At 37.1% G+C, this 12,768-nt stretch overlaps 1 protein-coding gene across 1 annotated transcript in view; it reads right to left on the bottom strand.

Moving 5' to 3' along the window:
* Window positions 1-12,768, bottom strand: part of LOC122644017 (tubulin-folding cofactor E-like) — an 80,231-nt gene that overhangs the window by 64,358 nt on the left and 3,105 nt on the right. The window contains exons 2-5 of the mRNA XM_043837609.1: window positions 12,590-12,760; window positions 5,185-5,231; window positions 1,122-1,268; window positions 956-1,030 (exon numbers count right to left, since the gene is read on the bottom strand). Coding sequence (XP_043693544.1) covers window positions 956-1,030; window positions 1,122-1,268; window positions 5,185-5,231; window positions 12,590-12,760 — 440 coding nt within the window. The remainder of the gene's footprint in view (window positions 1-955; window positions 1,031-1,121; window positions 1,269-5,184; window positions 5,232-12,589; window positions 12,761-12,768) is intronic.

The raw sequence follows: 12,768 nt of genomic DNA, 5'->3' as shown, positions 1-12,768 counted from the left end.
AAATGGACCAAGGGTTTTACCACTACACCATTCAATAGTTGAATAACTCCACAGCCTTGGACTCGAGGGATTACCAATTTACCATTTAACTTTTTAACTGTGTGGTGATGTACTGTTGTTTGCATTTATTGTATGTTTCTAATCCCATACGCTCCACCAAAAGAATTTTATTGACTTTAAAATGGAAATTATGGATGTACAACAAAAACTGTGCCTTGGATGTCACCCACAGAAAGGAGTGGGTGAAAAAAAAAACTTACACAACCTTAGATGAGAGAAAAAGGACTAGCTAAAAATGAGCTGACTCTCACTTTGTAGGATATGATTCATCGAGTATACTCTCCATATAAATCTTTATCAATTCTGTTCACAACCTACTCCCTGCATCTTTAGAACTTCATGCAGTTCCATGAAGCAACTTGCAAAGTTCCCCCCTCATGATAGAGCTAAAAGATCAAGGAATAGGTTTAACAAGGTATATGTCTTTGCAAAAAGTGGTGAGAAAAGACATGCATGGATTAGGTATAACAATGTCTATGGCTTTGAATCGAGTTGAATGACAAAACAGGATCCACGTAACCAACCCATTTAGTTGGGATAATGCTTACTTGAGTTGAGTCGCAGATATGGAGGAATAAAAGTGGAATAATTAGCATTATATGTTAAAATTTACATAGACAAAATTAAATCATGCCAATAGAATGAAATAACTACTCTATCTGTCAACTTACAATATGATTGGCCAACCAAATTACAATTCTGATAAAATAGGGAAAGAAATCACCAGGAGTGTAGAGGATAACTGATGACACAATCAGAAACTTGAAAATGTTTTTCAAAACTGTTCATGCATGAAGTAATTATTTTAGAAAAGAAAAAAATGGAAAAAAAATACCATACCATGAATGATTAAGCATCGAAATAAATATTAATCTTACAAGAAAATAGTGCCCACCATTATTTCCTTCAAATTGTTTCCCATTAAATGGAGCTCCTCAACTGCAGGAAGTGATTGCTCAAGTAATTCAACCTGCAATCATTTAAAATTAAAGTAAATGATATTAACTGATTCAAAACGGGTCAAAGAAAAGAACGATACAAGGAAAGAAAAAAAATTATACCTGTCCCCATGTTATACCACAACTATTCAAAACCAAGATGCGGATGCTTTTCAGTAATGGGAGTCCAGCAATTTGCTTCACCATATAATTATTGGTAAGATTCAGAGCTTCAAGAGCTGGCAACCCTTCACAGATGACACCAACATCCTTCATGAAAAACGCCATTGTTTCTAGTAAATAATAATGATTCATTGAAGTGTGTGTCAATATTTATAAAGCAGTTCCCAAAAAAAAAAAAAAACATATCTACCAGCAGATTAGGGCTATCATTGTATGAAAGTAGTCCAGACCAAACCCAGATGAAATGTGGAGATGGGACCAGATATAGTTCAGTAGAGATATCGTATATTTATCTACAACCAAATGCATTATGAGTCCATGCAAATCCAGTCTGGCACACATACTGTATGAAGATAATAGAAACTCAGGTCCACGAAATCCATGTCTTTAATATGAATTATCATATGCATGGACCACCTAGACTGGGTTTCTGACAAAGTTCTGTAACCCTTGCATTTTGGAAACTCTAGTCTCAAATCTCAACCAATACAAAATAATGATAGAAAAAGCACATGCCAAGATTTGATACATCTAACATCTCTAGATCTCTGGAATGTTGGAAAAGGATCTTTGGGAAAGTGCAGCCACAAAGTGCAAGAAGTCTTAGTTCTTTAGGGAGTTCCATATATTATTCGAAGAACTAATAAAACCAAACAGATTAGCTATTACTTAAATCTAAAACTAAGTCAGTAAAACACGCCTTTGTGTTCTCCTTGTGCAAGTGACTTAGGCTGCGTATCTTGCTTGCAACCAGATTAGTCCAAATTGAAATGCTAAAACAAGCATGGTGCTATGAACAGGTATCTAGCACTCCATTACAAATTGGAACCAACTTTGCATATCTAATTCAAATGTGAAACAACTATTGGCAAAAGTGCCAGCTGTCTCCTAAGAGAAGGTTTGCTTGAGATCATTCCAAACTCCAATTGCAGTCGTATGGAACATGACATTGTGATGCAGATCAAAGAGGGATCTACTATGGGCTTAAGACAGAATAATAGAAGGAAGAGAAGATAAGGGGCTGTTCCAGGACTGTAAACAGTAACCGTGAACAGTAGCTTGGAAGAAAAAAGAGAGAAGAGAGGAAATCGATGGGGAAAGAGGGGAGAGAGGAGAGAGACAAAACCAACCAAAAAACTATTCCATTCATTCAAAATCGTGAGTAGGCTATGCCTTTTACATATTTAAATAAAATTGCAGACAGAAACAAACTATGAGTGGAAAACACTAGTTAGTCAACCATCTTAATCCTAAACAAACTCAACTAAAAACAGAAATAAAGTCTATCTAAACCTTCCAATTGTAGGATGCAATAAAGAGTCATGTGCTGAGTAGGAAACTTAATAAAAAAAAAGAAACAGATTTTGACCATGACTGGACATGCCTCAGCCTGCATGAACAACTAAAACAATAAATAAACAAATAATTACAACCCAAATAAGAACCCCTACAGCAGGAACTTGCTGATAATTTTCCTGATTTTCAGGAACCGCAAGCTTTATAAATCTGCTGGGGATAAGATTCCTAGAATGATTAGTTTTCATAATCGTATCTGTGTGGAAGAATCCAAATGGGTCCCACGATAGACTGTTAGAGTTTCCTGATAAAATTAGAAAACTGAGATCTGTTCTGGCCAGATTCATTGAATGTGGACATTAGAAATAATCCAGTCAATTGGACCATGTCTGAACCAGAACCGTGATTATGCTTCTGCATTACATTGGCAGCGATGGCAGGTTCCATGCTGTTCCATAACCAAATAAGCACCGGATCATTCTCCTGCATCCACTCCTCATGCTTTAACAGCAGCAGGGTCTTTGGCATAAGCAGAGGGAGGATCAGACTGGAGATATTGCAACTACCCTCTAGCATTAATGTAAACCTTTACAGCCTGAGCCCATAACAAGGTAATATGAGACTCCATTTAATTTAACGGTAGTAATTTGCACATTGACATGGTCAGTGGTGGATTTGGAATCAGCCATCATGCAACAGTAGTAACCAATATGAGGAAAAACCAGAATTTGGGGAAAATATATCAGCAACGGTAAGGGTGCTCCATTGTAACCAAGTGGTCACGGTTACGAGCCTGGAAACAGCCTCTCCGCGAAAGCAGGGTAAGGCTGCGTACATTATGACCCTCCCCAGACCCCGCAGTGGCGGGAGCCTTGTGCATTGGGTACACCCTCTTTTTTTTATATAAGCAGCAGAACCTGACATCAGATAACCTCCATATGTGGATCGAATGATCCTTCGTAAAAAGGGAACAAAGCTGTAAAATAGCAACTTGATCTGACTAACCAGCAGCAGCAAATGAGATGAAAACAGCCTCAAAAACAGAGTACTGCAGGCTCTTATGAAGAAAAGTTATTGCCTTCAATCAGGAGCTCTGATTGACTCCAAAACACAACCGAGTTGACCAATAGGCTAGATCAATAAGGCCTTAAAAAATCATACCAATCAGATGGATGGATTGGAAGTAATTGCAAGTTTATAATTCTGAAACAACACAGAAACCAGAAGTAGAGATTTTCAATAGTAAGCAATCCTGATGTCAGAATGATACCAAATCTGGATCGGGTTTCCCTTAGTAGGCGGGCAACAATGCCCTAAAAGCTCTGATGGATCTGTTGATTAGATCCCTAGTACCACTAACAAGCAAGTCGATTCCAGAAGGGAAAAAAATACCAGAATACAGTATTGCATAATATGGAGATCAATCGTAGACCCAGTGAGGCTCTGATCAGGTCCACAAAAGTGATCGACTATGCTTACCAGATATCTCAATAAGTTTCTAAAATAGTAAGTCAATATGTGGACTTGAACCGAGATAGGAACCAGATCTGAATAAAAAAGGGTGTACCCAGTGCACGAGACTCCCGCCACAGCGGAGTCTGGGAGGAACTAGATTTGAATCTGCCCAGAAAATAAACCCAGAACAGGGTACAGCCAGCTCTTGTAGAAAACATAAATAAATTGATCATCTCCATGCAGTATCATTCAAATCATTAACATATAATAAAAGATTCTAGTTCTCCATTTACATAACTAGACCTTCAAAGCAATAGTTGCAGCAAATCAACGTGGCTACACACCTTAAATCAGAGAATACGTAGGGCCTCCAAAACAGAAATTGAGAAGTCGCTATTCCAGTTTATTGAAGCTCTGATACTATGTAATGGAATCAAAATTCAAGAAACCAGGATGCAGAGAAGGAATACGTAGGGCCTCTCAAAACAGAAATTGAGAAGTCGCTATTCCAGTTTATTGAAGCTCTGATACTATGTAATGGAATCAAAATTCAAGAAACCAGCATGCAGAGAAGGTAAGAAGAGAGAAAGCAGAGAGGGGATGTGTGATAGATTAAACCAATCTATCGCCAGCCCCTTTATTTATATTAAGTAACCAATCTTAACAGCAATAGGAAAATACAATTACAATAGGAAAGTACTAATGACGCTACAAGACTCTAACTTAGATAAGGAATAAATAACAAAAACTATCCCACAGTAGAGAAGTCCATGAGGGGCCATAGACCTTCCAACCGATACACACTCTCTAACAAATAATTTGAATGGTGCACTCAAATGGAAAAACGTCCTGAGATTCTGCAACTTACATATGACATTTTGAACGAGTATTTATGTATCAATGAGTCCTAACTTATTGATTGAACATAAGTTTAAGAAATTTAAGGCAAGCTAGGCATGTGTGACAGTTAAGATCCAACCAGAGGAAAGTGTAAGTATAGGCTCTCATTTTATTGACTTCCACGCAGCATATTGCATAAGTATTTTCCTCTATTTTCATTCACTACTTCGTCTAAGTGAATACCCCAATTGAGCATTAATGACATTCAAATGTCCCTTTCTTCTGTAAATACCTTCCTTTCCCTTCTACTACAGGTTTTCAATTTGTACAAAGACATTATGGAAAATTTCAAAAATTTACCAAATTTAAGTTCTAGGCTACTTCAAGTATATGGAACCCCGAAGAAACATACTTGCCAGTCTGAAAGCAAATTTCCAGTCAAATCAAGCTCCTTCAAATCTGTCATAAAGCATTAGAGAGTCAAATGCAATATCGTATAAATGCTCAATCCATGAACTTTGAACAATATGAGCAGACTTAAAACTTGAAGACAACAGAATCATCTAATTTAAGAAGATGAGTTTCAGTATTGAGTAGACAAATACATGATGATGAAGACAGTGATCATGATAGTGAAAGAGAAATTATATTAGAGAAGTATTCTAATCACTCACTCACTCATTTTATTCATATAATTTATAATATTCTTCATTTCATTTTCTAAAAGCAAGGGCCATTGCTTAGAGCAATGGTAAAAGGTTCGGGCAGCCACTTTGCGCAAAAATGCCAACGTTAGGACCAACTCCAAACTCACCCCTCCCAGGACCCCACACTCCCACAGAGGCAGTGGGGACCAGCACTGGGTAATGGCCCTTTTGATTTCATTTGAAAAAAGCCAAATAGACTGTACAGTATAGCTGACATGCATGACGTACATGAGTATACAAAATTGTATCATTAACAGAAAGCTGCCTCTGTTTGAGGCAGCCGTAAAACCCAAAAAAAAAGTCTCTACTACACAATTGGATGTGGCCTTATGCATAAAGTATCTCTCCCTACCCGGTTCCTTTGCTAACGCATCTGCTATTGAATTTGCACTTCTACACCTCCAAGAGAATGCGGTATTCCCCTGGTTGCATAGTAATCAGATGTGACAAATTCCATGGGGTCTCTGCTTTCTTGGACATTCATATTACCACTAATGCTGAATCCCCTCAACTATAGATGGGTCCATGGTTGAGAAGCATACAGCAAAAGTCCTTGTATAACAGCTTTGGTCTCCACTGTAAGAATCTCCCCTTCCAGCCACTTATTTCTTTCAAGTTAATCTAACTAGGAGAAGATAAATTACATGACTACTACCAAGTGGCATGAAGGTAAAAAGAGAAAAAGTACAACATATCCAAGCCCTCAAATATATTTTCTTGCACCCACCATGGGATATGGCCGCCATTGTCACTACACCCAGAAGTCAATCTGTTCATTATTCCTCCAAGTAACCAAATTATCCAACCATATCCAAGGGTAATACACAATGTTCTGAAACCTGGTATGCTCGACTCATTTTCAGTGGTGAGTGGTGGATCACTATTCACTTGGTTGGCCAATAGGACTATGGTGGGACAACCACTGGATCAAACGGATTTGATTTAAAAGGCAATAAATTCAGCATACTTAGCTCAAATGGTTTTTATTTAAAAGTCTGTACATTTTGGGCTTAATTTTATACCATAATCCAATAGTAATTTAAAACCCAGTTTAAATTTACTACTTTACCCAGAGTTTTTTTGAACTCTGCTAACTTAAAAAGAAAGCACTAAATTACTAACTACTTAGATCCATTAAGATTATACTGCATATTGCTACATTTTGTACCCTGGAAAAATTTTTAAAAAAAAAACATGAATATAGACACCACACAAAAAAAAAAAAAAAAGAACACAATATAGAAAAACAAATATTATCGTTTGAAAACCTATACCATTACGTTCAATGCCATGAGCCTTGTGCCTCACCCTTTTAACAATTGGAATGCCTTATCTCATGCAGTATCATTTAAATCCATTGACTTAGCTAGATAATAAATAAGTTGTACTCTTAACCTAGTTTAATAATTATTATATATTAAAATTTACATATAGGAAAAGTCACTTCTACATTTGGGCGTAAACCAAGATTGTCTTAACAGTGACATTTTGAGCCCAACGGAAAGCTCCTTCATCAAATTAACCGATGGATGGTTAGCTCACCCTGGGATCAGCTTTTTGAGGATCGTGTTGTGTCAAAAGCTGGTATGGTTTTTTTGTGACTTTTGTAGACAATCATTCTCGGTTAACTAAGTTGTATTTATCAAAATATCGTTCACAATTCTTGTCTATCTTCAAGGAATTTTATATTGAAATAAAAACTCAGTTTGGTGTTTCCTCTAAAATTTTCATCATGAAATTGCTCTTGAATATACTCAATATACAAATTTCATCTTTTTATTCTGAGCACGGTATTATTACCAAACTAGTTCTTATAGACCTCAGCAGAAAGGTGCAACTAAACAGAAAAATCAACACTTTTTAGAGACTGCTCATTCAATACTGATTCATTTTAATGTTCCTAAAGTTTCCTAGGCAGATGCTATTTTAACTGCCTGTTACTTGATTAATCGAATGCCATCGCCTGTTCTTCAAAATTAATCTCCTATGTCTGCCATTTTTCCTACATAACCATTGTTTCCTTTACTATCCCGAGTTTTTTGTTGTACTTGGTTTGTCTATAATTTGAGTCCAGCCATTGATAAATTGTATCATCGGGTTGTCAAGTGTATCTTTCTTGGATACTCTCGTACTCAAAAAGGTTATCGATATTATGATCATGTGACCTGGAAACAGTTTGTCAATGCCAATGTTACCTTCTTTGAAAGTACTCCATATTTCTTTGATAAGATTCATGTTATTAGGCCGTCCTAAGACATCTGCACCAGTTATTGTTGTTGCTTCTCTACCGCCCTCACACAATCTAATACCTTATCTGTAGATCCTGCTCATCCGTCCACCACTGCTAACTTACCAAATACACTTATACACTTCGCAAAGGTATATGTTCTTGCACTCAACAATCTTTGTCACTCATCATATTGAACAGCTTGTTTCTATCTCATATCTCCCCATCTTCCATTCATGGCTTTGCATATCAATATCTTCCCATTTTGTGCCAAAAACCTATCAAGAAGCGCTATCTCATCCTGGTAGAAATCAGTTGCGGATGTGGAAATCATAGTCGCTTAGGCGTCCAGGCACCTTGGTCGCCTTGGGCACTTTGTTGATGTTGCCTTGCTTTTGGACCCTCTCCAACACCTTAGGTCACCTACACACCGTGACAACTATGATGGAAATGGATGCTCTGTTAAATCGTCAAACACGGTCTCTAGTCGATCTTCCTCCAGGGAAGGATCTCATAAAGTGTCCTTGGGCGTATACCAATCAGTATCACCATGGTGGATTTGTTAAGACACTTAAAGCTCGCTTGTTGCTAAGGACTATACTCGAATATATATGGTGTTTGTTCTTCCAGGGTGGTCATTTTGGTGTTTTCTGTTGATGATATTATCAATTCTGATAATGATTTGTTTGGAATTGAAGGTGCCAGTTTATTTGCAGCGGCACTTTCAAATGAAGGATCTAGGTGCTCTTAGGTATTTAATGAGTATTGAGGTTATTTGGAGTAAAAAAAAATATTTGTCTTTCTCAGAAAGTATGTTCTTGATTTTTATCTGAGACTGGTATGTTAACCTCTAAACCTATTAATACTCCAATAAATCCTTTTTTTTATCTAAGATTGGTATGTTAACATCTAAACCTACTAATACTCCAATAAATCCTCATCAAAAGTTTGCAATCTATGGTGCTAAGGAATTTGCATACAATCATCAGTATAGAAGGCTGGTTGGTATACTTATTTATCTCACTATAACTAGGTCAAACATATCTTTCGCAATGGGTGTAATAAGCAAGTTCATGGAGATGCCTAAGCAGGATCATTGGGAGGATGTGCGCATTTTATTGGTATCTTAAAGGTGCTCTAGGAAAAAGTCTAATTTACAAATCTCATGGGGATGTTGATCCTGTCGATTACTCATATGTTGACTGGGCTAGTGCTAAAGGTGACAGGTCCACCACTGGTTTTGTATATTTGTTGGTGGTAACCTTGTCACTTGGAGTTAAAAACAAACTACAGTGGTGTGGTCTAGTGCTGAATCTGAGCATAGAGTTATGGCTCATTAATGTAAGACTAGAACCAAAATAGGTCTAATCCCAGTCAGGATCAAACAGAAAACCTCCAGTGAACAAGAAAGAGAACAATGGGATCTCAAATTGGTCGGAAGAGAATGATGAGATCTCAAATTGGTAACCACAAGAGAAATAATAAATAAATCCCACAAATTAGTGACTTGTTGAAGCTGCAATTAGGGCTGACTAATCTTCTCCATAGTAGGATGAATCCCCAAATTGAAGAACTCGATCAGAACAGGAGAAAGAAGAGATCGAACAGCTTTTAGGGTTTTTGAAACCCTAGATTTCCTTGGATCGATGATGGGTTATTATTGCAAGTTCGGCTGATTAAATTGTGCCCTGGCAGCAATCAATATGATGCCGTAATCCACAGAAATCAATGAGAACAATCTGCTGAAAGAAATCCCAGCAACTTTGTAGAACTCTTGCAATTGAATAGGACAGAATTAGGGTTTGGAATCAAGAACCAATGGAAGGGAATGTGGAATGGAATGGGTATCTCACCCTAGGCCTCTCACCTATCCTCTCTCAGGATTTCAACAATTGCTCAAGCAAATTCTGTATTCATTCAATCGTGGCTGGCTCTCAAGAGCTGTTACATAAATATAGCTTAATGGATGAACAAAAATTAGAAACTAAAGTCTAATTAAGATACTAACAATACTACGATTACAACTCAAATACGAAACTAAATAAAAGTCTAATAAATAAAACCTGTCATCAACAGTCCACAATTTTACTGCTGGTGTAGGGTAATCCCTACACCTACGGTGCTGCTGGTGTAGGGGAATCCCTACACCTGTGCCCGTATTTTTTTAGTACAGCCTAAATACATCAGTCATACTGCAATTGAGTTGATGTGGTTAAAATATTTTCTTCAAGACCTTAGCTTTCCAACTAATAAGCCTATTGACATGTATAGTTAAAATCAGTTTGCCGTCTTTTTTGCCAGTAATTCAGTTTTTTTATGAAATGACTAAGAAAATTGAAGTTGATTGTCATTATGTACAGAATGTTGTGATAAGGAAGGTGATCTCCACTCCGTTTCTTAGCTCTGGTCAACAGCTTGGTGATCTGTTTATTAAAGCCTCTTTTTTAAAATGTATTTCTTCAAGAATGTTACAAGCTGGACATGGTGATATTTATACTTCAACTTGAGGGGGAGTGTTAAGAGTTACTACCACAGGAGTATACTTGGAATATCGCTTGTTATTAGGGTGTTATGTGTCTTATGAATGTGTTACATAAGTAGTGAGGGCATACTTGTCATTTCTTCATATTTTAATTATAAATACATACTACTACAATCGATTGAGGGTTAAGTCATTGTCCACAATCGGTAGGACTGTTTTGCTATCTTTTCTCTCTTCTCCCTCTCGGTTCTCTCTTCTTTTCTTCTTCTAGTCATTGTTGCTGGTTGGTCTAGATCTGAAACTATCACAATAAGCAAACATGGTGATGCAGATTCGTCACCAAATAGGGCTTGTTTCATTGGGAATAAGTCTAGGGTTGGGTTACATACATGTTGGGCCTTTGATCCCATGGGTTTCTAATGTAATAGGCCACTTTTATGGGCCTAAAATATGGGTATATAGGTTGCATACGAGATTAGTCCAATACTTAGTTTATTTTTATGTTTTTTAATTGAACCGGTTCAAATTGGTTGCATCCAATTGGTTCAATTTAAGTGATCATGTGACTTAGTTAAGTGGTCATGTGATGTAGGTTGGGTTGGATTAAGACTCTATAAGTCCAGCCATGTTTTGAGTCTATTTCCTTTAGTATTCTAGTTTCCTAGTCAGTTTAAGTTACCTAATAGGTTAGGGATAGGGTTAGGCCATTCATTTTTAGTGTATAAGTCTATTTTTGAGTCTTCTATATAAGTTTGTAAGGGAGGCCAGCATTAGATACGAATTTTGATTAATAAAAACTCAGCTTTATGCTTGCTGCCTTTGTTGCTGCCTTTGCTCCATCGTGAGTGTGCCTTGTGAGTAATATCAAGGTGAAGGGATTGGTGGATCTCCAATCGACTCCTTGCATCGTGAAGATCGGGAGGGCTGCTACTTATCTCCTTGCATCTTATAGATCGGGAGACCCCATTGTTCATCTTCAAAGCTGCTGCCATTGAAGATCTCTTCAAATCCAGTAAGTTTGAATCTGAACTTTGTTTAAACCTTCTTCTTCTCACTCCTACCCTAACTAGGATTCCTCCATAACTTCAAATCTGTCCATTAGTTTTAAACCAAACTTTCAGCATACATCCCTTACATCATTATTGACACTCGATCCAAGTTTCATCAAACCCCCACCACCCTAAACTCTAGGAATTGACCTAAATCCTAGTGCTGTCCATTCGAACCAGCAGCCCCTTTTGTTATTTGATCCTGTTGTTTGGCTCCTAGTAGGTCTCCTACCTATCTAGGACTACATTACATGGTTCATAACCAAAATTGTGTTTTTGTAAATAGAAAATCAGAAAACATTGTTTGATAACATGATATTTTGGGAGGATTTTTTAAAATTTGTATGTTGATGAATGATTAAGACCATAAGATGAATCTCAGGTCACTAGTACCATTACCATATGTTAAAGTATTCTTTCACAAGCTTGTTATCGATTTGCATAATGGTTGGGTCTTAATAAGCAGATCAGTGAACTCACAAAACTGTAATACATCAAGAGGTTAACAAGTACTTTTGAGTTGGTCCTCTAACATGAAAGATTATAGTTAAAATTAGAAGCTGCTTACCCTGAATTTTTATGAATTTTAAGAAGATTAGATAGGAATCTTGTCTGGGTTACTAGCTTTTAAACCGTTTTCTTACTAGAGAGAGGGAGAGAGGGTGATTCTAATCCACACTCAATGTGCCTGCTCTGGAGCAATCCAGTTGCCCCTCTACTCTCAAATCCATTCCTAAGTGGCAGAAATTCAGCCACCAGGAGGTACCCCAACTGGCAAGTATTTAATGGAATCCTTAAGCTCCTAATGAAAGTCTAGTTTGATAGGAAAGCAGAGAGAAGGCTGAGAATACTTATAACTCTGTGGCGAGGCATTGATGAGAGAGCTGAGAGGTTCTCTCCAGAGTCGACTCTACAGGCAAATGACAGAAATGCCCTGATTATATGCACATATGGCCTAAAAGATGCACAAAACTGTTTCCAAGAACTCTTTATTTTTCTGTTTAAAGTATTTGTTTTTCTCTGATTTTTTTATTTTCAAAATTTTTAAAAACATGCTTGCTACCACGCACTTTTTCTACAAGAAAGGGTTCTTTTTTTCTTTTCAAAACATGAAAACAACTTATTGTATCAAAAAATGTAGCCCTAGTCAATCCTTTTCTCAACTTCTCAAGCTTTAGTCAAAGATAACTATGCCCCCAATAAAAAAGAGGAAGATTAACATCATTGTTTACATCCTCTGTTGTAATAAAAGCACTACCATGAACAAAAGCATATTTAAAGTTCAAAGCAAGTGTTAAATCAGGGAAAGATCTAAACTATCGTAGTACAATAGGAAAAGGCAGCTGACTTACTTGGCACTACAGCATTGATCTGACCAGGGGGTACAGTTGAGCTAACACCTAAATAAGATAGAGATGCACCTACCAACTCTTCAAATCGACTTAGCTTATCCTGAACTTTATTTTTACCAACAAGTTGGATTGCTACTCGTCTATTTCTTGCTGAAAGAACATACATTTCTTCTGCAAAA

Source organism: Telopea speciosissima, chromosome 10, assembly GCF_018873765.1.
Source record: "Telopea speciosissima isolate NSW1024214 ecotype Mountain lineage chromosome 10, Tspe_v1, whole genome shotgun sequence".
Taxonomy (NCBI): Eukaryota; Viridiplantae; Streptophyta; class Magnoliopsida; order Proteales; family Proteaceae; genus Telopea; species Telopea speciosissima.
The sequence above is the reverse complement of the archived record's forward strand: the minus strand, read 5'-3'. Positions and strand labels throughout refer to the sequence as shown.